This window comes from Saccopteryx bilineata, chromosome 2 (assembly GCF_036850765.1).
Source record: "Saccopteryx bilineata isolate mSacBil1 chromosome 2, mSacBil1_pri_phased_curated, whole genome shotgun sequence".
NCBI classification, from domain to species: Eukaryota; Metazoa; Chordata; class Mammalia; order Chiroptera; family Emballonuridae; genus Saccopteryx; species Saccopteryx bilineata.
This window is the reverse complement of record NC_089491.1, coordinates 335,250,608-335,275,615: the sequence shown is the minus strand read 5'-3', so window position 1 is coordinate 335,275,615 and position 25,008 is coordinate 335,250,608. Positions and strand designations below refer to the sequence as shown.

General features: G+C 41.2%; 1 protein-coding gene across 3 annotated transcripts in view; it reads right to left on the bottom strand.

Moving 5' to 3' along the window:
- Positions 1–25,008, bottom strand: part of MKLN1 (muskelin 1) — a 328,173-nt gene that overhangs the window by 290,784 nt on the left and 12,381 nt on the right. The window contains exons 2-4 of one of the 3 annotated variants that reach the window (XM_066262318.1): positions 22,146–22,295; positions 14,030–14,153; positions 11,294–11,361 (exon numbers count right to left, since the gene is read on the bottom strand). In XM_066262318.1, coding sequence (XP_066118415.1) covers positions 11,294–11,301 — 8 coding nt within the window. In that variant the 5' untranslated portion in view covers positions 11,302–11,361; positions 14,030–14,153; positions 22,146–22,295. The remainder of the gene's footprint in view (positions 1–11,293; positions 11,362–14,029; positions 14,154–22,145; positions 22,296–25,008) is intronic. The other 2 variants (XM_066262317.1, XM_066262316.1) reach the window with 2 other exon arrangements.

Genomic DNA, 25,008 nt, shown 5'->3' with positions numbered 1-25,008 from the left:
AAGTGCTCTTTCACCAGATTTTATAATGTAGTTTTTGATTCATTTTCTATAGGTTTCATTAGATAACATAATAGAATAACATAATAGAATTTCAAAGGAAAACACCTCCATATCCCATTTCCCTAACAACAATTATTTTTATTTTTGTATACTGCCTTCAAGTTGTGTTTATTCTGGGAAGTTACACAAAGAGGACACTATACTGAATCATTTTGAATTTTTATGTCGCTCTGTCACAGATCAGCTGTACAACCTCAGGGAAGTCAACTGTCACCTTAGTTTCCCAAAGGATAAAATGAAAAAGCCAGACCAGATGATCTTGAAGATCTTTCTAGTCTAACAACTCATGATCTTTTATCCATAATCTACTTTCTTTTTATTTGCTTTCGTGATATTTAAAGTAAGAAATATTTGCAAAGTTACTTACTATTCTACAGTGTATCTGGGAAATAAAGTTTCATATAATGAGTTCTGCAACTGTAAGGTGATAATCCCCTCCCAGGAATTTCAAAAGTAGCCACGAAATTATTGAAAAGCTATGAAAGTTAATATCTTAATACATTTGTGGTATGTACATTTGCAACAAACATCTTAGCAATTCCACACATTATTTATAAGTAATGCATTTAGTTTGACAGGTCATTCTAATCTCTGTTGGTACAGAGTTATTAATTCAGAACATAAATACAGAAATGTTACTTCAGTGTCTTTTGTCCATGTGGTATTCTCAATTTTTAAAGCTTTTCTACAAGAATATCAGGTAATGCCCTGCTGGTTGGCTCAGCGGTAGAGCATCGGCCTAGCGTGCGGAGGACCCGGGTTCGATTCCCGGCTAGGGCACACAGGAGAAGCGCCCATTTGCTTCTCCACCCCTCCGCCGCGCCTTCCTCTCTGTCTCTCTCTTCCCCTCCCGCAGCCAAGGCTCCATTGGAGCAAAGATGGCCCGGGCGCTGGGGATGGCTCTGTGGCCTCTGCCTCAGTTGCTAGAGTGGCTCTGGTCGCAACATGGCGACGCCCAGGATGGGCAGAGCATCGCCCCCTGGTGGGCAGAGTGTTGCCCCCTGGTGGGCGTGCCGGGTGGATCCCGGTCGGGCGCATGCGGGAGTCTGTCTGACTGTCTCTCCCTGTTTCCAGAGTCAGAAAGATGAAGAAAAAAAAAAAAAAGAATATCAGGTAAGGGGGAAAACAAAGAAAAGAAAACTACATGACTTAGTTCATATCGGCAGAAATGTGTCAAAGTAAATGTCTAAGAAGTCCATAACGAATAATGGGATGAAGCAGTCACTCTCCCGCACTGCTGCTTGGTGTGTAACTTGTTAAAACCTTTATAGAGGCAATGTGACAATACTTATCAAGACCTTGCATATGTTTCCACCCTCTCGCCACGTAATTCCACTAACAGGAATTTGTACTTAGGAGATAATAAGTGTGCAAATGCTTTGTTGCACTATTACATATAACTGCAAAGATTTGGAAGTAATCCAAATGTCCAGAAATAGAAAAATGGATAAGTAACTGATGTTGCACATGGCATAATAAACATGTGTGCATGTGAATGTATATACGTTTATGATATATATATGTGTGTGCGTGAACATTTTTGCTACCTCAGCCAGATTACTGTATAGATACCAATGGTACTTATTGCTACTGTCTTAGTTACTGTTTCTAGGTCCTTTTTAGTGAACAGAGGAGCTAGGAAACATATCTATACATATACATACACATCATAAGTTTATATTGCTAACTTCTAATACAAATTCAGAACTACAGAGTTTTTCCCTAACCTCGTCTCATCTATATTTTCCTCCCCCCACACTGAGAATCCTGATTCTCAAGGTCACGGAGCATGATAGAATGAGAATATCCTATAGTTAACATGGCTTATGCCGTATCCCCCAGAATAGCAATATCAACACTACCAACAACATGATTACCGAAGACTGTTAAAAAGTGTTTCGCAAGATGCTCATCTTCATTAGTTATTAGAGAAATGCAAATCAAAACTACAATGAGATACCACCTCTCACCTGTTAGATTAGCTATTATCAACAAGACAGGTAATAGCAAGTGTTGGAGAGGCTGTGGAGAAAAAGGAACCCTCATTCACTGTTGGTGGAAATGTAAAGTAGTACAACCATTATGGAAGAAAGTATGGTGGTTCCTCAAAAAACTGAAAATAGAATTACCTTATGACCCTCTACTGGGTATATACCCCCAAAACTCAGAGACATTGATACGTAAAGACACATGTAGCCCCATGTTCACTGCCGCATTGTTCACAGTGGCCAAGACATAGAAACAACCAAAAAGCCCTTCAATAGAAGACTGGATAAAGAAAATATGGCACATATACACTATGGAATACTACTCAGCCATAAGAAATGATGACATGGGATCATTTACAACAAAATGGTTGGATCTTGATAACATTATATGGAGTGAAATAAGTAAATCAGAAAAAACTAAGAACTGCTTGATTCCATACAGAGGTGGGACATAAAAACGAGACTAAGAGACATGGACAAGAGTGTGGTGGTTACGGGGCAGGGGGGGGGCAGGGAGAAGAGGGAGGGAGAGGGGAAGGGGAGGGGGAGGGGCACAAAGAAAACCAGATAGAAAGTGATGGAGGACAATCTGACTTTGGGTGATGGGTATGCAACATAATTGAATGACAAGATAACCTGGACATGTTTTCTTTGAACATATGTACCCTGATTTATTGATGTCATCCCATTAAAATTAATAAAAATTTATTAAAAAAAAGTGTTTCGCAGTTCTTTTTGTTTTTAGGTTATGTCCCATCACAGATATGTAGTCAAATTGATGTTTCTTAAAATTATTCAAAAATAGTTCTCTGTATGCCACTAACCAGATACACAATTAGTCTTTTTTTTAAGTTAAGAATTGCATTTTTAAGTTAATATTTTTTATAATTATGTAAAATATTTAAATGATGCCAAGGTCAAGTCAATAAAACAAGGTGAATTGAAAGAAGTCTAGTTTCTATCACCATTCCTTCCACTTTTCTCCTTCCCACCTCTTATAGGTAACTATTACTTTGTGATGTAGATATATATCCTTCAACTATTTGTTTTTTAATATAAGCAAGTATATATACATGTATATTGTGTGTATATCTGAATATGTATATGTGTAAATATATTTATATCCATTTTTAGATAAATGATAGCATCCTAGACTACTTTTCTCCCCATTGCTTTTTTATTTCTTTTTTACAGAGACAGAGAGAGAGTCAGATAAGGACAGACAGACAGGAATGGAGAGAGATGAGAAGCATCAATCATCAGTTTTTGGTTGCGACACCTTAGTTGTTCATTGTTTGCTTTCTCATATGTGCCTTGACCGCGGGCCTTCAGCAGACCGAGTAACTCCTTGCTCGAGCCAGGGACCTTGGGTCCAAGCTGGTGAGCTTTTTGCTCAAGCCAGATGAGCCACGCTCAAGCTAGCGACCTAGGGTCTCGAACCTGGGTCCTTCCACATCCCAGTCCGACGCTCTATCCACTGCGCCACCGCCTGGTCAGGCCCCATTGCTTTTTTACTTATAATATATCCTAAAGATCAACCCATATAAGTATGCCTAAAGATTCTGGTTTTTCAAATTTTTATTTATTGATTGATTTAAGAGAGAAAGGAAGGAGAAAGGGAGAAAAACATTGATTTGTTGTTCCACTTATCTATGCATTCACTTGTTAATTCTTTTATGTGCCCTGACCAGGGATTGAACCTGCAACATTGGTGTATCAGGATGATGCTTTAATCAACTGAGAACCTGACCAGAGGGATCTAAAGAGTCTTATTTCCATTTTAACTGCACAGAACTCCACTGTGTGACTGAACCATACTTTGTCAACCAGTCCTTTATTAATAGGTATGTGGTTGTTTCCAGTCTTTTGCTATTATAGTTTCTGTCCTATGGTTTTTCCTTAAATATCTATAATAGACTTTTAGTATGTGGAATTATACAAAATAAGCCTAGACCATCTTATCATACCAAATAGCAAGGAGTTATCAAAAACTACTAGGGTCATGTCAAAAGAATTCAGGAGCAAATTTGACTATATTACCTACCACAGGCCAATTAGGGATTACTTCAACATTAATAAGAATAATAAACAAAATGTATTGAATTACAGTGTTTCAATTAGTGAGTTCAAAGGAAAATTAAAAAACAAAAGCAAATAACAAAACACCTATTTGGCCACCATGGGCACATGTCAGAAAATCAACTCAAGGAATAATAGAATTAAAATATCACTATTTTGCAATCCTTAATAGACAGATGAATCTAGGCAACATCATAAAAGAAGAGATTGTTACACATTATGTACTTCCCAATGGCAAAACACATAACTGTAAAACAGTCTTGCAAAAAATAAAGTCTGAATCTGATAGTCAATAGATAGTTTTAAGAAACACAGGAGACAGAAGAACATGTTGAACTACACCCTGGGGATGTCATGAGTAAAATCCAGGCTGTGAGAAGTTCTGTTGGGCAAACGACTTGATTCCTTCAACAAATAAATTGCAAGTATGTGTATATATTACAGTGGAAACCCATATATATATTTTAAAAGATTTTACAGACAAAGCAACTAAGCTTAGCTTTGCATGTGAACTTTATTTGGGTACTACTTCAAACAAGCTATAAAAATGAATGATAACATTTATGAGATAATTGAAAATTTGAACATTGAATATTTTATATCATTAAAATATTACTACTAATTAGTTTAGATGTGATGATAGTTATGTTTTAAAAAGTCTTTATCTTTTAGAGATTCATAGTGAAATATTTATTTCAATGATGCGATGATAAAATTTCTGGAATTTGCTTTAAAATAAGATAAGTGGGGAGGAGGAAGAGGTATTCATGGATTGGCTATCATGGGTTGATGAGTACATGGGGCTCCTTGCCTACTTTTGTCTATGCTTTAAATTTTCTGTAATAAAATATAAATATGCATTTATATGTAATGGGTATTTTGGTGTGTGTGTGTATGTGTGTGTGTGTATAAACACCCACTATAAAGAAATACAACAAAATGTTAACAGCAATTATCTCTGGATCATAGAATGATGGATTATTTGGTGATTTTTATTTTTTTGTTTTTACTGTACTGTATATTCTATATATATATATATATATTTTTTTTTTTTTTTTTTTTATGTGCCTTGACCGCGGGCCTTCAGCAGACCAAGTAACCCCTTGCTTGAGCCAGCGACGTTGGGCTCAAGCTGGTGAGCTTTTTTTTTGCTCAAACCAGATGAGCCCTCGCTCAAGCTGGCGACCTCAGGGTCTCGAACCTGGATCCTTCCGCATCCCAGTCCGATGCTCTATCCACTGCGCCACCGCCTGGTCAGGCTATTCTATATTTTTAAAATTTTATTTTATCCTCATCTCCTTGTCCCCTCCCACTTGGCAACCATCAGGTGGTTCTCTATACCTATGTGTCTGTTTCTTTTCTGTTTACTCATTATTATTATTATTTTTAGATTCTATCTATAAGTGAGATCATATTTTTTTCATAATCTAAGAAGTTATTTAAAAAGAAAAATCTTTTAGCTGTTCAACACTACCATTTTCACAATTCAACTAGAATTCCCTTCTGACACAGTGAATAAAATGACTTTGCATCCTTTAAATACAGTCGGGCAAGGCAAAATTACTTAATATTTAATTATCTTTTGTTTTGAGTAGGTACAGATACTACTTTATGCAAATGTAACTCGAAAGCAACATTGGAGGTTTATAAGTTCTGTCATTTAGGGTAACAGAATAATCTTAAAATTATAGCTTAGGAGTAAACAGTTAATGTGTTGTTTTTTTTTTCTCCTTCTTACATAACACAAAAACAACTGCTCCAGTTTGGCATAAACTTTCTCCTCCAAAGTCACCTTTGTGCTGAAATTTAGCACCTCAGGTTTCAGTCCAATAATTTGCAGATGAGACCAGGTTTCTTAACACAATTTTCTTGTAATTTTACTACACTGTCAGTTCCTGGCAGCTGGGGAAGAGTCCTTTCTTCATCGTGAAGTGGGCCGGGTGAATGCTTCTGCCTTCTGCTTTCTAATATGCAGCGAGAACAAGGAGTCTAAATAACTCCTTTTGTGTCACTGGAATAAAAGTAAGGCCATGACAGTAGATGCAATTTAAGAAAAAGATTGTTAATGGGTATTTTTAGTATATTAATAGCTAATAGGGATACTGTAGGGTTTGTCATTCAATTCTGAGAAAATTAGTCCTTTAAGATCAGTAAAACTTTAAACCAAGTCATAAAAACAAGTATATTTTAAGTCACATATAGAGATAATTATATCATCATCTGAATCTTCTTTAATCAGGTAATGGTCCCTTCTACATTTATTTTGAAAGAAAGACATTTATCCAATTTTCCTTCTTTGTTCACATGTAATTTTCTTCTAAAGAAACCATAGTCAGCTCCTCTTATTAAATATATGAGCAGATGATTATTATTGAAGTAACATTTTGTTCTGAATGTAGACTTTAAAACAAAATCATTGATACATGTAGTTATTCATTTGGAAGTGAAATTTTCTGATTTTAAAAAATGGCTAGCCCTGGCCGGTTGGCTCAGTGGTAGAGTGTTGGCTTGGTGTGCAGGAGTCCCGGGTTTGATTCCCGGCCAGGGCACACAGGAGAAGCACCCATCTGCTTCTTCACCTCTCCCTCTCTCCTTCCTCTCTGTCTCTCTCTTCCCCTCCTGCAGCCAAGGCTCCATTGGAGCAGAGTTGGCCCGGGCGCTGAGGATGGCTCTGTGGCCTCTGCCTCAGGTGCTGGAGTGGCTCTGGTTGCAACAGAGCAACGCCTCAAATGGGCAGAGCATCACCCTCTGGTGGGCGTGCCGGGTGGATCCCGGTCGGGCTCATGCAGGAGTCTGTCTGACTGCATTCCCGTTTCCAACTTCAGAAAAATACAAAAATAAAAATTAAAAAAAAGAAAGAAAAAAATGGCTAAAGGGCCCTGGTCATGTTGCTCAGTGGATAGAACATTGTCCCTGCATGCTGAGTTTATGAGTTCAGGGCATGTGTGAGAAGCAACCAATGAGTGCACAACTAAATGGACAAGTAAATGGAACCATGAGTTGATGCTTCTGGCTCTGTCTTTCCTTTCCCCCACCCCTCTCTTCTTCTTCCTCTCTCTCTCTCTCAAATCAATGGGAAAAAAATTAACATAAAAAATTTAAAAATGACTAAAGGCAGATAATGTTGATTTGGGCCCATCCGTCTATTTGAGGTTCCATGAGTTGTTGTGCGCTTTACAAAAATGCAATCTGCATTTGCATCTATGTGCCAGGCTTTGGGCTAAGTATTTTCATACACAATCTCAATGATTTATTGCAAACAAGAACCCTGTGAGTTGCTTGTTCAAGGTCACATACTAATCTAGTTGATTGCAAATCTGTGTCACCACTTTCAAGTTCACAAGCATTGGTGACTGAGAGCATTTGTAGCAGTCCTTGGTGCCTAACAAGCTTTGCACTAGAAAGTACATGAAGTCAGTTTGAAGGCTGATCATCATCTATCTCATTCTAAAATCAGGGTTCCCTGCCTCCCTTACGTGCTGGAAGATGCACAGGAAGTACAATGCTTCATATCGTAGCAAAGATGCTGCCTGCTGAGATGGAACCTCTCTCATGAAGAAACCAACCAAGAGAAATCAAGGGGAAGGAACAGGGCATCTGGTCTTCAAAGCAGCAAAGCAGAGCTTTGATCTGCCTTGGTCTTTTAACAAATCTAGAGGATGCAGATATCTGTAAGCCTTGGAATCAGCAGTTTTGATTTGGTGACCAGCGAACTGAAAGTCAACCTCAGAAAGCTGATTCTTGACATATTTCCATCAAGGGTCACTTGTTTCATCCCAATGGACTCAAGGCTAAGAATTAAAAACCCCAACTTTGGTAAATTATATGTTTGAAAGACTGAGAGTTCTAATTAGACGTGCATCCCAAATGCCAGTAGGCCCACTCTATTCATTTACTCATAACTTCATGAAAAACTGTTTGTTTGGGATGTGGTTTTTAAAAAAGAAATTTACCTTCAGGCTGAGTTGAAGAACGGAACATGTGAGAAAATGATTTTCCAGCTTTTGTTGACTCAGTAATGAAAAGGGGAAAATATGTTTATAAGAATTTGGCTGCTTGGTAACTCAAAAATAATTGGTCTAAGAAACTTGAAATTTCACATGTTAAATGCTAAGTCCCATTATAAATTTCAAACAGAATTTTCCAATGCATACCCTTGTTCTGGCTTCTAATGCTACAGAATGGTGCTGGTGGGCAGAAACTAGGCATCAAATTATTAACCTTTCCTATAAAGTTGTGCTAGAAGTTACTACTGGAATATTTTATTTGTGGAGAGACATTAAGACAGTTACACAATACCTTGGAAGTAGACTTGAACTAAAGGATCTTAAAAATAAATAGAAACAACAAAAATAAAGCATGACTAACTCTCCTGCCACCATCGAAACAAATGTTTCCAAGGACCTGAAGCCAAGAAAACAGAAATCCATAAACACAAAGGCCGAGATAATCAGTTGAATATACTAGGTCTCTATATGTGACTAAACAGAAGTCTAAAAACCAAACAAAACCAAAACACCCCACCTGCCTTGAATGCCAGAGAACATTGACCCTTCCTGCCACAGAAACCCCAGCTGGCAGTTGATTTTAAAATGACCGAATCTCCAACAATTATGGGGAGATGGATGTTTTAAAAATGCAGTAGGGTTGATTGCATACTTCATGTTATTGCATACACATTACTGAGGGCAGGGTCATCTAGTTCATTCATCTTAATAACCAATTCTTTCTCAGATTTGCCACAGAGCCAACTCAACTGAATCCTTAAGGCACAATAATACTAGGGTGAACTACTATACTTTTCAGTATGAGAGTTTTTATTATGGAGAGAATCCTGGGACAATTTAAGCAATTATGTGCTTTGTTTTTGCTTTTCTCTATCTCTGTTCTTGCTTATATTTTAGGTATTGCATATAATTTATTTCATTTTTCTTTATTTTATTGATTCATTTTAGAGAGAGAGGAAAGGAGAGAAAGACAGAGAGTGAGTGAGAAGCATTCCTTTGTTGTTCCACTCAGTTGTGCATTCATTGCTTGTTTCCCAAATATGCCCTGACTGGAGATCAAACCCACAACCTTGGTGTTTCAGGACGACACTCTAACTGACTGAGCAAATCACCCGGAGCTAACTTGTTTTATGCTTTACATCTTATCTTCTTTTAGAAAAATTCAAGCAAGATTTTAAAAGATGGCAGGGTAAGTGTTGGGTGGCTTGTCCACATGGGTAACAAATCTTCATCCCTAAAGCCCAGATTGCTGATACGGAGAACAAAAAGCCATATTCTGGCCCTGGCCGGTTGGCTCAGCGGTAGAGCGTCGGCCTAGCGTGCGGAGGACCCGGGTTCGATTCCCGGCCAGGGCACATAGGAGAAGCGCCCATTTGCTTCTCCACCCCTCCGCCGCGCTTTCCTCTCTGTCTCTCTCTTCCCCTCCCGCAGCCAAGGCTCCATTGGAGCCAAGATGGCCCGGGCGCTGGGCATGGCTCTGTGGCCTCTGCCTCAGGCGCTAGAGTGGCTCTGGTCGCAATATGGCGACGCCCAGGATGGGCAGAGCGTCGCCCCCTGGGGGGCAGAGCGTCGCCCCTGGTGGGCGTGCCGGGTGGATCCCGGTCGGGCGCATGCGGGAGTCTGTCTGACTGTCTCTCCCTGTTTCCAGCTTCAGAAAAATGAAAAAAAAAAAAAAAAGAAGAAGAAGAAAAAACAAAAAGCCATATTCTGGCTGCCATGAACAATCCTGCAGACACAGCTAATGCTCACTCTAGAGATTATACCGTACCTATCCCAAACACTTCCATGATGCCCAACCTATGCAACCTCTCCTTGTATCCATGCACACACCAACCATTTCTTTCCATTTGGATGCGAGCCTGACCAGGTAGTGGCGCAGTGGATAGAGCATTGGACTAAGATGCGGAAGAACCCAGGTTCGAGACTCCAAGGTCACCAGCTTGAGCACGTGCTCATCTTGCTTGAGCAAAAAGCTCACCAGCTTGGACCCAAGGTCACTGGCTCGAGCAAGGGGTTACTCGGTCTGCTGAAGGCCCGCGGTCAAGGCACATATGAGACAGCAATCAATGAACAACTAAAGTGTCGCAACCAAAAACTGATGATTGATGCTTCTCATCTCTCTCTGTTCCTGTCTGTCTGTCCCTCTCTCTCTCTCTCTCTCTGTCCCTGTAAAAAAAAAAAACCCAACCCATTTGGATGCGATATTGCTAAAGAGCAAGGTCTCTTGCAAGAAGCTGAACTTGGGAGTCAGAATCCAAGTGTGAAACCCAGCTCTTCAGGGCACCAGTTAAAGGCAATTTAGTGCAGTGGGTCTGTGCCTACTGATGCCACTTTCTAGCTATGTGACTCTAGGCAATGTATTTAAACCTGTGCCTCAGTGTTCTCATTTGTAAAACGGCAAGAATATCAACAATGACCTTGGAGAATTGTCGTGAAGATTAAAAGTCTTAATAGGGATTAGAACAGAGCCACATCCTCAGCACTCAATAAATGTCAATGATCAATATCACTAGCCGCATGGCCTTGAGGAATTCACCTACTCTGCAAGGCTCCATTTCTTCTTTTGTACAAAAAGGGAAACAGCTGTGTTAGGCTTAGCTCGCTGGTTTACCAGCTGCAAGCACTTTGCCTGATTAGTGAGTGAGCACGTGGCAGCACCACATGTGTATAGTCTATGTAAGGCTATGAGTGCTTTCCCTCAGGGGTGATTCTCCCAGATTGCTTTCCCGCCACTGTGAGGTGCAGTTTTCCTGATCCCTCCCCCTTCACTGAGAAAAGCAGGTTTTCCTTTGTTCATTTGCTCACGTCTCTTTGTGATCCTCAGATAAACAGATAATAGCCCGATGCTTTCTGGTTCCACAGTTCCTCTACCACCTGCCCGAATTCAATGCAAACTTGCCTGGCCTCAACCACCAGCATTACAGATCACAACTTCACATGCTCTTTACGAAGACCGAATAAACTCATACAACATATGGACAGTCATTTTAAGAACATGATCAAGTATAAGACAACTGTTTCAACAAACTAGAATTAGTTCTCTTCTGCTCTGTCTTCTATATACTTAAAACATACACATGCACAGGTAGTACGCACGTGTGCGCGCGCACACGCACCTGCTGTAGCACTCATCACACTGTATCATAAGAATTTGCTTACCTGTCCATCTCCCCCTCTAACAGTGCATCCTCTGATTCACCTCTGCACCCTCAGCACGTTGGACATACCTGGTACAGGACAGGTACTCAATAAATATCTGTTTAAATGAATGTTGTCCAAACGACTGAGCAGGCATTCACAAGGCTTTTGCCATGAATGATGGATTATCACTTTCTGCCAAGTGTCCTCAGTAGACCACCCAAAAATGTATTTGTTCTTCTTCAGCCACAATATATCGAGATTCTGTCATTTCTAATGCAGCTTGTATGGCTGGATCCACTCATTCCTTTTACTTAATAAATAATTGTAGAGCATGCGTTTTGTGCCAGGTCCCTATGCTGGGCTCCCTATAGTGGACCACAAGTGGCAAGTGCCTAGGCTAATTTAATTCCCTCAAATTGTATTGGAAGGACCTATTTACCACAGAATCATTTACAACTGGAGATCATAAGCTTCAAATATAGTCTCAGGGTGGGAACAAAATGAATTTTTAGAAGTGGGAGCCCTTATAGAATAATCAAGATCAAAGCTCTAAGTTCAAATTCTTGCTCTGTTTTGGACAAAGTATAAGACCTTGGACAAGTTACTTAACCCCTTTAAACCTCACTTATTTCATCCATAGGATGGAGCTAAGAAGATTGATGTACTAAAAATGGCAACCTTTATTAATTGCTTCTTATAGTATCTACCAAATAGTAAGCACTCATACATGATTGACCCAATCCAATATCCCAGTATTTGAACTTCCATCGCAAATATATTCAGCAAGTGGGGCATGAATGCCCATCTTCTACAACCTCTAGCAGCTGTCCACTGATTGCTGGGAAAATTGAATTGTTGAAAATTCCAGTGGGTTGTAATATACATGCTTGCATCACAGGCCCTTAATCTGTCATTTGGGATTCTCCAGAAGAAATCTAATCTCTTCTCTGCAGAAGAGCCCTAGCTATCACCCTCCTCCTCAGACACCCACACACAGCCTTCGTTCCTTTAATCATTTTTGATACAACACTGATTACCCAATCCTTTATTATCCTTTTTACTCTTCTTGAAAAATCTTTTATCAATGTTTCTCTTAAAGGCTAAAGATCAGAATTCATAAAATAGCACAAATGTGGCCTGATCAACCAGTGGATGCTAGAGAACTACTTTGCCACTTGAACACTACTGTTCTATTAATACAACAAAAGATTGATTTTTTTTTTTTTTGGAAGCTACATCCTGCTGTGTCGATTCATCATCTACTCATAATTGACAGGAGCTAAAATCTTCCTATGTGAGCAATTGTGGGTCATCTCGCCCTCTACTTATACTTGAGCAATTGAATTTTGGGACCTTTGAGTGCTTAATATTTGTACCCATCATCGACTTCATATTGTCAAATGTGAGTCATGATTGCATTTTGTCAGGATTTGCAGGGGAAGGTAATCTTGTCTGTATCATCCAACTTCTTCGTGATTCTTTCTAGTTTTGTGTCACCCCTAGATCTGTTCAGTATGCCATCAGTGTTATCATCTTCATCATCAATAAAATATTGGTGGAGGGGAAGGCTGCAAACCAGACTTGCATAGATTCCTAGAGATCTAGATGGGCATCAATCTCTTTAAAAAGTTTTTAAGGCCCTGGCCAGTTGGCTCAGCGGTAGAGCGTCGGCCTAGCGTGCGGAGGGCCCGGGTTCGATTCCCGGCCAGGGCACATAGGAGAAGCGCCCATTTGCTTCTCCACCCCTCCGCCGCGCCTTCCTCTCTGTCTCTCTCTTCCCCTCCCGCAGCCAAGGCTCCATTGGAGCAAAAGATGGCCCGGGCGCTGGGGTTGGCTCTGTGGCCTCTGCCCCAGGCGCTAGAGTGGCTCTGGTCGCAATATGGCGACACCCAGGAGGGTCGCAACATGGCGACGCCCAGGATGGGCAGAGCATCCCCCCCTGGTGGGCAGAGCGTCGCCCCCTGGTGGGCGTGCCGGGTGGATCCCGGTCGGGCGCATGCGGGAGTCTGTCTGACTGTCTCTCCCTGTTTCCAGCTTCAGAAAAATGAAAAAAAAAAAAAAAAAAGTTTTTAAGACATCATTTATTTAATCAACTATTTATTGAGTACCACCATGTACCATATGTTAAGCATATATATAGTAGTAAAAAGAAAACAAAACCAAAACCCAAACTCCCTGCCCTCATGAAGCTTACATTCTAGTAGAGGGGATAAAACATAAACAAATAAGGAGATAAATACACAATGCTAAGCTTTGTTAAATGAAAAACCACAGCAGATAAGGGGCTAGAGAGAGTTAATTGTGGGGATGGAGTGAGGGTTGTCCAGAGGTGGTATGGATAACGCAGAGTTGTTTTGAAGTGTGGTTGCCTTGCTCGCATCCTGCATTCTCACTGTCTATCTGGCCTGAAAGGTGTCCTGGAGTGGGTAGCGAGTCTTTGTGAGTTCTGAAAACTCACTTTTCTCTATGTGCAGTTAGATTGGGGGGGGAGGGGGAATCAAGAGATTAGCAGTGAAGAATTTAAATAATTGTGAAATTTAAAAGAAATTGAAAAGACATAATTCCTTAAGAGACTTCACAACATTTTTTCACATGCATAGGATATTCAAACATTGTGAGACCTACTAACCCAGGAAGGAAGCCAGTCACACCACCCAGCGAAGACTCCAGAGAAAGAATTTTAAAATTATTGCTCTACAAGTATATCGTTGAAGACCAAATAATAGAGGAAAAAACAGGAAAGCTAACTCTTACCTTATTCCATTCCCCATGTTCTCAAGTGTGGAGTGGGTTTTGAATCCGGTCGTTTATGGAAAAGTCAGAAGGATGGAACTCTTGGGTGACCCCAATCACGCCCAGAGAGTCTGGATTTTGAACTCTGGAAAAGAAGGCCATGAGGGACAGATTTGAAATCTATCGCTATTATCTACTCTTTGTTCATGATTCTAATGTTAATACATCCTTCTAAATAGTTTTAGATAATCTTTGAATTCTTTTTGTATTAGAGGAAGTTGATAAATCTTTGTTTAGTAAAATCCTAATTGTACCCTCTGATTGGAAATTTCTTTTATATGCTCACAATGAGACTTTTTTCAGTTAAAGTTGGTACTAAATATTATTTTATATTATTTTCAAGTGTACCGCGTCACGTAGTGATTAAATATTTATATAATTTACAAAGTGATCCACCCCAATGAGTCTAGTGCCCACGTGGCACCATGCCTAGTTATTCCAATATTATTGACCATATTCCCTGTGCTGTACTTTACATCCCTGTGACTATTTTGTAACTACTAATTTGCAGTTCTTGGCCCCTGACCTTTCTCATCCAGCCCCACCCAACCCATCTCCCATCTGGCTACCATCAGTTTGTTCTCTGCATCTACAAGTCTGTTTCTGTCTTGTTTGTTCATTCATCTTGGTGTTTAGATTCCACATATAAGTGCAATCATAAGGCATTTGTCTTTCTCTGTCTGACTCCTCTCCCTTCGCATCGCACTCTCTAGGTTCATCCATGTTGTCGCAGATGGTAAGATTTCGTTCTTTTTATCAGCTGAGTAATATCCCAGTAGATAGGTACCGCATCTTCTTTATCCAGTCATCTATTGATGGGCACTTAGGTTGTGTCCATATCCTGACATTTTGACATTTCTATTCATTCATTCCTTCACTAGGCATCTGTTTTGTACCAAATATTTTGTTGGTGCTTGGAATGCAAAGGTCAATGAGATAAATATGGCCTTTGCTTACAGAGAGCTTACAGTAGAAGACTAGATAGAAACAGAAAAGGCAGCTCTGTGACAGCTGTGTGTCACGAAGAGGAAGGTACCCAGAGCTCTAAGAGAGTCACGTGACTCAGACTATGGGAGGATTGGAAGTTAGCGACTGCTACGGGAACACGTACAGGGTGTAGAGGAGCCCGTCCGATAACGCAGTGAGGCAGGCCTCCTTCAGTGGATGCACGTTTTGGAGGTGACAGAAATGGTAGTGCATGCGGTGCACCTGAGCATCAAAAACCGTTCTGCACAGTGGAGGCAGGGTGGTCAGACATGCTCCGGAAAGGTACGTGGGACCCAGTTATTCACGACCGCACGTGCCATGCGTGGGAAGGGATGACTCCATGGAAATCTGCGATTGCTTGAACGTTTGCGTTTTAAGGGGGAGGACGTCAAGATTGCTGCTCAGATTTTTGACACGAACAGTTGTGTGGACAATGCTATCACTCAATGAGGCAGTAAAAATACAGAATAGAGGAGATTTGGGGGAGAAGGGGACAGGTTCAGCCTTGGTGGTGTTTGGTTTGGTTCCTGGGGAATGTTTGCAGGGCCGCAGTGGGGGTTTGATCGAGAGGTCTGAGGATACAATTGAGAAAACATCAGTACAAGACAACAATAGAATCCACAGGGATAGAAGAGAAACCCTGGGCGAATGTCAGGGAAGAGAAATGGGCCCAGGAAAGAATCCAGGGGAACCCCAAAGCTTATAGGATGGGCAGAGAAAGGATCCCAAAAAGAGCGAATGAGAAGGTGCAGCCCAGAGGGATAGGAGGGAAACAGGAAGAGTAAAGTGTCACAGAGGACAAGGGACAAGCACGTTTCAAGTAGACCGTGGTCAACAAACGTGGATGCGATCAAGAAATCAAGAAAACAAACTGAGAAGTACCCGTGAGGTGAACCCCAAGAAGATACTTAGCCTGTTAGGCAGATGTGGATCAGTGGGGGCAGGAGCCATGTCACAGCAATTTGAACAAATGGAACCAGTGAATGTAGACAACTGTTTGTTTGTTTTTCTTATCTTATTTAAAATTTTTTTTCATTGATTGAGAGAGAGAGAGAGAGAGAGAGTAGCATCAGTGCGTCGTCCACTTAGTTATTCCATTTAGTTGTTCCATTTAGTTATGTACTCATTGATTGCTTCTCCTATGTGCCGTGACCAGGAATCTGACCTGTGACCTCAGTGCGCAGGGATGACGCTTTATCCATGGAGCCACCCAGCCAGGGCCTATAGACAACTGCTTTTAAAAGTTTGCCTTAAAAGTGAAAGCCGTAATCCTTGGATTTTTTTGCCCAATGATAGGAAATTGGGGCCACCATGAAGACTCCCTCACCACCTCGACATCAGCTTAATCGAGTAGATGGCAATGCTCTTGGTAGGCATGGCTTGTGTGTTGGACAGTTGTCCCCCAACCAGTGCTGAATGTGGCTAAAACTGTATACCAGATCTGCCTTCCGTGTTGTCCTCCCAAGCCTTCCTCTGCACTCACTCCGTCACTAGGTTTCCCGGGCCACACAGGCTTCCTGGACCCAAGGCCGCCCACATGGTGCATGAAGATTCACCTGAGCAGCCCACCTCTCTGAGCAGCACACCAACGAAGTGATCTTCACCGGTAAACATCTGGTCAGAAACAATTGTCGCCGTTGCTCACAGATTGTTATAGTTCCATAGTTCATAGTTCATGTATTGGGACAGTCAGAGCAGGAGCATGGTCACCTTGGAGTCGGAAGCAGGCAGCTGGCCCCACAGCTGGCCAGGCAACTATTCAGGCAAGAGTCCTCTCTGACAGCAGAATCCAGAAGCCAAAATAAATGGGTCAGGTGGAAAACAGATGACCATGACTGCAAGCAAGGCTGAAGGTTAGTCCTAAGGAGTGAAGGTGAGCCAAGACAGAATGGATGAACACGGTAAGGGGTTTGGAGAAGGAAGAGGAGCAGGGGCGGTCCAAGAATAGGGTCCATGAACTAGAAATGGGCTGAACCTGTTATGCATACAGAGAGGCCAGGTGCAATTATGCTGGACAAGTGTGTACACCCCCACCAGCTCCGTTATCCTGAATCCTCCCACTGGGATTCATGCCTCCATGAGACAAAGGAAAGTTTCTGACATTCACAACGATTCCCCAAAACCTTATTTTCACAACTCCTATGCTGCTATTGGAGTCCTGTATTCCAAGAAGGCAGGAAAGCTCTGACTTGTGTAGTGCTAACTGGAGGCACAGAAGCATTGGCAGTAACTAATTTCAAAAGGTTACACTGATAGCGATCCCAAGCCTCAGGACCAGAACTTGAAGCATTTAGGCCCTAGATCGATAACAAAACTGGCTGCACGGCTTGATTAGTTGAAACGTTATTTCTACCATGTAATCATTCCAAGATATTTATGTCCTCCAAAGTGCACACTGTGACTGAACTGAAAGGCTTACCCGTCTTTACTTTGTGATTTGAGCACAAAGAGGAATAAAGGATAGTGGTAAACATCACAAATAAATACAATAATTTTGCCTTGTGCATAGACTAGCTAGGCTGCATGAACTGAGCTTACAGCGGAAGATTTTTTTTCTTCATCTCACTCAAGTCAATAATCATTTACCCACTGGATAGCGCTGAAAGTGGAGTTTTCACCTAATTCTCATTTAACGAGATAGAAAAGGAAAAACTAAATAACACCTCATTTGTGTATAGTGCTTGTCTTTCAAAGAAGACATCATAACCCATTTTATACCATCTAATTTACAGTAACAACACTTTTATAATGTAAATATTGGCTAGGGCTATTATCATTTTACAAATTATGCATGAAAGAAACCGAGGCACGTGGGAATAAAATAACTGGTTCGAAGTAACTTCCATTTTAGAGGTGTAATCACTGTTATTTAATTTTTACAATGAAGCCATGCTTTTGATAAACATGTCTATTAAGGTGTATCTCAGTCTTAAATTCAAAATAAAAAAAAAAACAAAAACAAACCTTGCTTAAGAGAAATCACTAAGACCAAAATATTCATGAGCTCAGAAGATAAGATCTCTCTCCCAAATCTAGAGCAAAAGCAATCCATTCCTACCACTTGACTCTGATTTTAATCAGCCATTCTCACCATCTTGTGCCACCCATAGCACCAGTCAGTGGTGTGTGTCACTCCCCTCTTCACACGCCTTATGCTGCCATGATCTTGCCATCGTGATTGGATTTCGAAAGTACCATTATGTGCGTAAATTCTGCGTATACCTAAAGTCATTGACACTTTTATGTTTGTATTAGCTTCCATTTGAGGGTGAACATTTTTCTGATCTTTTCATGTATTCATTCATTGATCCACTCACTCACTCATTCATTCATAGTCTCAAGCATTCATACTCCATTTAACAAGCATCACTTGCATGACCCAAATGCATAAACACTATTCTAGATACAGAAGATAAAAACAGGAAGAAGACAAAATCACTGACTTTAGGAAACTCGCAGCTCATGGAGGGAGCCAGAAGAGTAGACAACCCTACTGGTGGGTGTAGAGGTGAAACTGCACATGAAAATGGTTTGGGGGTGCTGAGAGGGGATCTGTCGCTGTCTGAGACAGTAAGGAAGACCTTCCAGAGACGGCACTCCTAGATCTGAGCCTGTCAGGAATGAGGGGGGTTGTGTATTCTGGGCACCCACGTGCCTTTTAAAACTATTTGAAGAATATCCCATGGAAGACAGCACAAAATCAAAGTGTGAATCTGGTCTACCCAAGGTCTCTATTCTTTATTACAATTATATTCTAGGGAGTGACAGATGGGAACAGCCTAACTAGTTATCAAATATATAGGTGATCATTTAGCCCATCTGTATTATTATTTCAGTATGAACATTTTATATAGAAATACTTCCAAATACAGCATTTTCAAATGCATTGTGCTATATGGGTCAGATTTTTCCTGTTCACCTCTTCCCAACCATTCAGACTTGGTGCTGCCCAGATTCAAAGTAATGAGAGCCAGCCTTATGGGCTTCTTGGCACCCCCACATTAGCAAGAGATGTCTGGAAACAGGCTCTGAAAATCCGCCGCCCAAGTAGAAGGGACAGCTCTTCTCTGAAGCTCCTGAGAAGTCCTGCATGAAGGCCTTCATGAACTGGGTCACAGGATAAAATGCAACCACTAGAGAACTCATACAGAACCTTCCCCCAGGACCCAGACTAATCCAACTGCCTCAGGAATCCTACATTGAATTCCCTTATCTCTTGAGGAAAGCTTTGCGCCACCAAATCACATCTTGTTTTCTATCTGGAAAATTGTCAAGAGTTCAGAATAACTCATCTATTTTGGTTGCTGACCAATTACAGAATCCTCTCTAGAACATCATTTCTTTTAATTATCCAATACTTCATCCATTCAACAAACATCACCTTTCTCATTTCGGATTCTCTTGATGCCAACCCAGTCAACATTGTGTCCCCCATTACCTCACTGAAAAGACAACTGTGAAGGTTGCAATGACCTTGGTGTTGTCAAATCCAATGGTCAACTATCCATCCTCATCTTACTGTCCTCTCAGCAACTTCTTGTCACTAATGATCACTCCATTCCTGTTGAAACATTTTTTTCACTTGGCGTCTTCATCCCCACACTGACTTTTCTCCTCTCTCATTGTTTGTTCCTTGTAAGTCTCTTTTGTTGGGTTCTTCTGAATTTGGGGGGTGGTGCTGTGGGACATGGTCATCCACTGTACAATTGCCCATCCAGTCCATTGCTGTAAGTACCCTATCTCTTGCCCTGCAGTCTGACTTGGAAGCTGATGAGGGTTCTTTACCTGGAGCACCGACATTTGGATTGGGCACTGAAGGAGGAGATGAATTAGCCAAAGAGAGAGAAGATTCTTAGGGGAATAAAATGAGAAAAGGCACGGAAGTATGCAAAAGCCAACTCTGTTCAAAGAAAAGAGGCAAAACATGGCACGGGCTAGCCCTGACAGACAAGGTAAGTTGTAAGCTTATCACAAAGAACTTCAATTTACCGCTAAGGAATTTGGACTTTATACTGAAGACAGTAAGTAATTATAAAAGATTCTTAAGTAGGAGAGAGAGCGGGGTATCATTCATATAAAAAAAATAAAACTTTTGCAGCGGGGTGAAGTCTGAACTAGAGTAAGGGGTGACTCAAGCCAGGAAAGCTGATCAGAAGGCTGCTGTTGTAGTCTAAGGAAGGGACCAAGGGATCAGGGATGAAAAGTAGTGACAAGTCCATGGGAGATTCAGAGGTGGCACTGATGACAGTTATTTTTTAGATAGGGGTTAGAGAGGAGGGAGAGAGGTGAGGTTAGAGCGTAATGACATTAACTAAGATAAGCAAGGGAAGAAGAGCAAGTGTGGAGGGGACGATAAGCAGCCAGCAGCCTATAAAGCCTGCAGTGATTGGCGGATAGCTGGTGGTGAATGGAAAACAGGGCTGCAGGGCAGGAGGGAAGTCTGGACTGAATAGATTGGTTCGGAAGTCAGTGCCCAACAGTAGCGAAGTCCTCAGAATGAATGGGATATCCAGAGAGAGTCAAACAGTGAGAAGAATGCCAAGAACGGGACCCTGAAAAAAAGCATGCAGGCAGCTGTCAGAGGAGGAGTCGAAGTTGGAGTTGGAGTCAGGGGCGGGGCTTATGGGAGAGACCAGGCAAGAGCAGTCAGAGAGGTAGCATGAGAAAGGGACAGAGTAGAGTCTACATGTGAAAGGAGAAGAGACCTTCAAAGAAGAAGCAACCAACACTTCTCTCAGGGGTAGGATGAGTGGTATGGTTAAGTTCGGGAATTAGATCCAAAGGGCAGTTTCTAGAGTTAGAAGTCAAGCTGGAATAGATTGAGTGAAGACTTCTTATTGGAGTTTGGCTGTGAGGGACACAGGTAATGGCTTGGGAGAAGGTGGAGTTGGCCAAAGTGTTGGATTTTTGTTTAATGGGATGGGAGTGTTTAGTACAATACCTAGCTTCTGCTCAAACATCTCTTGGGAGCTTACTACCCCATGAGACAACCACATTGCATTTTTTGAGTAACAACTGAACACCTAATTCAGTTTGACATGTATTTGTTGAATACCTGCTACATCTGAAGCATTGGCCTTCAGTGCCTAAAAAGATATGCAAGCCATTTATATTTTGGTTTTCCATTTATTGGCCAAACTCTGCCTCTCTAACCAGAGTTCTCTGTTCTCTGGAGCCACAGCCAATGTAAGACTTTCTTGTTTCTAGCAGCCATTCAGCTAACAATAATTTTCAGTTGCCTCTTGGTTTTTTTTCTTACTTGTTTAACTTTTGTAAAAGAATCCAGTCTTTATGTCTGTGTACCTGCGTGTCTGGAGGTGTGTACTTTGCCATCAGCTGGCCACTGTCCTCTGGAGAGCCACAGCCTAGTCTGTCCCTTTTAAAATGTGGGGCTCAGAGTTCCTCGCCACCCTCTTCCTCTCGACAAGTACCGCACACACCGGCAGGAGCCTTCTCGCCCTTTTCCGGTACGTGGCTCTTCTGTGAATGCCATCTGAGACTGAGTGTTCTGACAGGAACACGACTGACTCATGCTACTTCACCATCAACCCAAATCCTGAGACCATTTTCACTTGAAATGTTGACTATATCTCCCAGTTCTCATATTTATACCATTGGCTTTTTAAAGCCAACTGCAGGGTTTCGCATTCCACCCCCTACCCTGCACTAAATACTATATATATATATATATATATATTTTTTTAAATAATCAAGATTTGTGGTTTTTTTTTTTAATTTTATTTATTCATCTTAGAGAGGAGAGAGAAAGGGAGAGAGAGAGAGACAGAGAGGGAGAGAGAGAGAGAGAAAGTGGGGAGGAGCTGGAAGCATCAACTCCCATATGTGCCTTGACCAGGCAAGCCCAGGGTTTCGAACCGGCGACCTCAGCATTTCCAGGTCGATAAATACTATATTTTTACATTTGATTTTATTAGCCAGTAGTAAAAAAATAATAATAATAAAGTCTTGGAAGTCAGACAGATCTAAATACAAATTCTGATGTTATCATGCATTCCCAGTGATCTCGGACATGTCATGATCTCTCTGTCTCAACTTGCTTATCAGGGAAAATAGGGATTATCCTACTTACATTACAAAGTAGTTCTGAGGTTTGAAGGAGGCTGGTACAGAACCTAATATGTTAGAAGAGCTCAATAAATGTTGGTTTTCTTGCCTTCCTTTTCTTCTGTTCTCTGAGCTTTGTATTCTTAGCAGAAATATGCAGGATTAATAAACCTTCCTTTTAATGAAAAAGAAAAAAGTTGAGCAGAACAGGAGTCAAAGACCAAAAGAACACATATTTTAGGCCCTGGCCAGTTAGTTCAGCCTGTTAAAGCATCATCCAGAAATACCAAGGTTGCAGGTTTGATCCCTGGTCAGGGCACATACAGGAAGTGACCAATGAATGCACAACTAAGTGGAACAATAAATGAATGATATTCTCTCTCTCTCTCTCTCTCTGTTTCCTCTCTCTCTCTCTCAAGTCAACCAACAACAAGAACAACATTAAAAAAAACCACTTTAGTATAATGGTTGAGCATAGGGGCTTTTAAACAGATTTTCTGTGACAAATCTCAGCTTGTCTAATTACTTGCTGTCTAATCAGAAGCAAGTGCATTAATTACCCATTGTGAGTCTCCTCACCTACATAGCAAGGATGGTGACAGTGCCTGTGTCTGCCAGGGAAGATGAACTGAAGTGTCAGAAGGAACTGTTGCACAGAACTTTGCTTCTACTGGGTACTCAAATAAGTGGCTAAGGATTATTATTACCACTAGAAACCTCCAGGTAAACAATGCTTTTCTTCTTCTTCTTTTTTTTTAAAAAAAATAGATTTTAGAGAGATAGAGGAAGAGAAAGAGAGAAGCATTCATTGTTGTTCCACTTAGTTGTGCATTCCTTAGTCACTTCCTGTATGTACCTTGACCAGGGGATTGAGCGCGCAACCTTGGTGTATCAGGGCGATGCTCTGACTGAGCTCACTGGCCAGAGCCGGCAATGACTTTTTAATCCACACTTTTGGATATATTCATTTCATCAACTAAAAATACTGTGTAATATCCTGTTCTATGTTTCATTATACTGTATGTGAGGATTCCATTGGAAACCTCAGTCCAATGTCAGGAATGACCAATAGTCCGTAGTCTTTTAGACTAACTGTAGTATCTTGTGCAAGTCACTTGATAGCTCTGGCCTCAGGCTCAACCTCTGTGTAATGGGAATAATAATACCAGAAGTCTGGGATGAGGATTACGTGATGGCAAGCATATGGGGGACAAGGAAAGTGAGCGTAGTTTGGAAGGACTTGTGTGAACCCATGCTGCCTCCTGTTGATACCAGCTTTCTTTTCCTAAGTGAATTAAACTTAGTGTAGGTTCTGGGATTCACCTTTCCCTTTTCTAAAAATTGGTATATTTGTCTAATTCCAGGCTTACAGTACTTCTCCTATCCTCAATGGTTCCTTGTCGCATATCTATGATAATATCTGGAAGTTCTTTTTGTATCCTGAGATATAGTTTATATGGATCAGAAGATTTGAATCTCATTGAAAAATGTGAAGTTTTTTCTTATGCTCTCATTATTCACTTTGGGCTCCCTTTTCATATTAAATTTCTTTTTTATCCTGACTGAAAGAGCAATCCGTATTTATTGAGGTTAATTTAAAATATTAAAAACTTACCAGGAAGAAAATGAATTGTAATTCCACTGCCAAGATAACACCATTATTAATATTTTTCTGTGTAACTGTCCAGTTGTCCAGTCTTTCTTTCTGAGCAAATATACTTAATAATCAATGACCAGCATTTTCTGATGTCAGGACATTTTCCATAATCTGCTTTTTTTGTGTGTGTGTGTATTTTTCTGAAGCTGGAAATGGGGAGAGACAGTCAGACAGACTCCCACATGCACCTGACCGGGATCCACCCGGCACGCCCACCAGGGGCGATGCTCTGCCCCTCCGGGGCGTCGCTCTGCTGCGATCAGAGCCACTCTAGCGCCTGGGGCAGAGGCCAAGGAGCCATCCCCAGCGCCTGGGCCCGGGCCATCTTTGCTCCAGCTTCGGCTGCGGGAGGGGAAGAGAGAGACAGAGAGGAAGGAGAGGGGGAGGGGTGGAAAAGCAGATGGGCGCTTCTCCTGTGTGCCCTGGCTGGGAATCGAACCCGGGACCTCTGGACGCCAGGCCGACGCTCTACCACTGAGCCAACCGGCCAGGGCCCATAATCTGCTTTTTACTGGATGCATAAATTTCATCATAGGTATACATTACAATTTATGCAATACTTCACATTGGACACTTAGGTTATCTCCAAGTGTTCAATATTATAAAGAATGCTATACTCAATATTCTACAATAAATTTTGTGAGTGATTTGGGTTCATTTTCTTAAGATAAAGTCTTAAAAATTAAATTACTGTGTTAAGTGATTTGCATGTGTTAAGGTGTTGTTTTTTATAGTCAGTGACAAATTGCTCTCCAGTATGCTTGAACTGTTTTAAATGCCAACTATTGTATGAGGGTGCTTTTCCCCCACATCTTTACCCATGCAAGATACTGTTTCAAATTTCTTGACAATTTGGGAGGCATAGAAACATCTGGTTTTATGTTAATTTGCATTACTTTACTTACAAGCAAGACTGGACCCTTTTCATTTTAATTGGCCAATAGAATCCCTTTGTCTCTTTTTGCCTTTTCATGTTCTCCACCCATTCTTCTTTTGAGATGTTGTCTTTTTCTTAATAGTTTGTAAGAGCTCATTGTATATTAAGGCCACAATCATACCTATCTTTTATGATCTAAAAGCTCTCATTTATCTTTTTATTTTTTTAAGGTAAGAGGAAGGGAGATAGTGAGGCAGATTCCTGCATGCACCTCAACCAAGATCCACCTGGCAATTTCATCTGGGGCTAATACTCACGTACCGAGCTAGTTTTAGTGCCTGAGACTGATGCGCT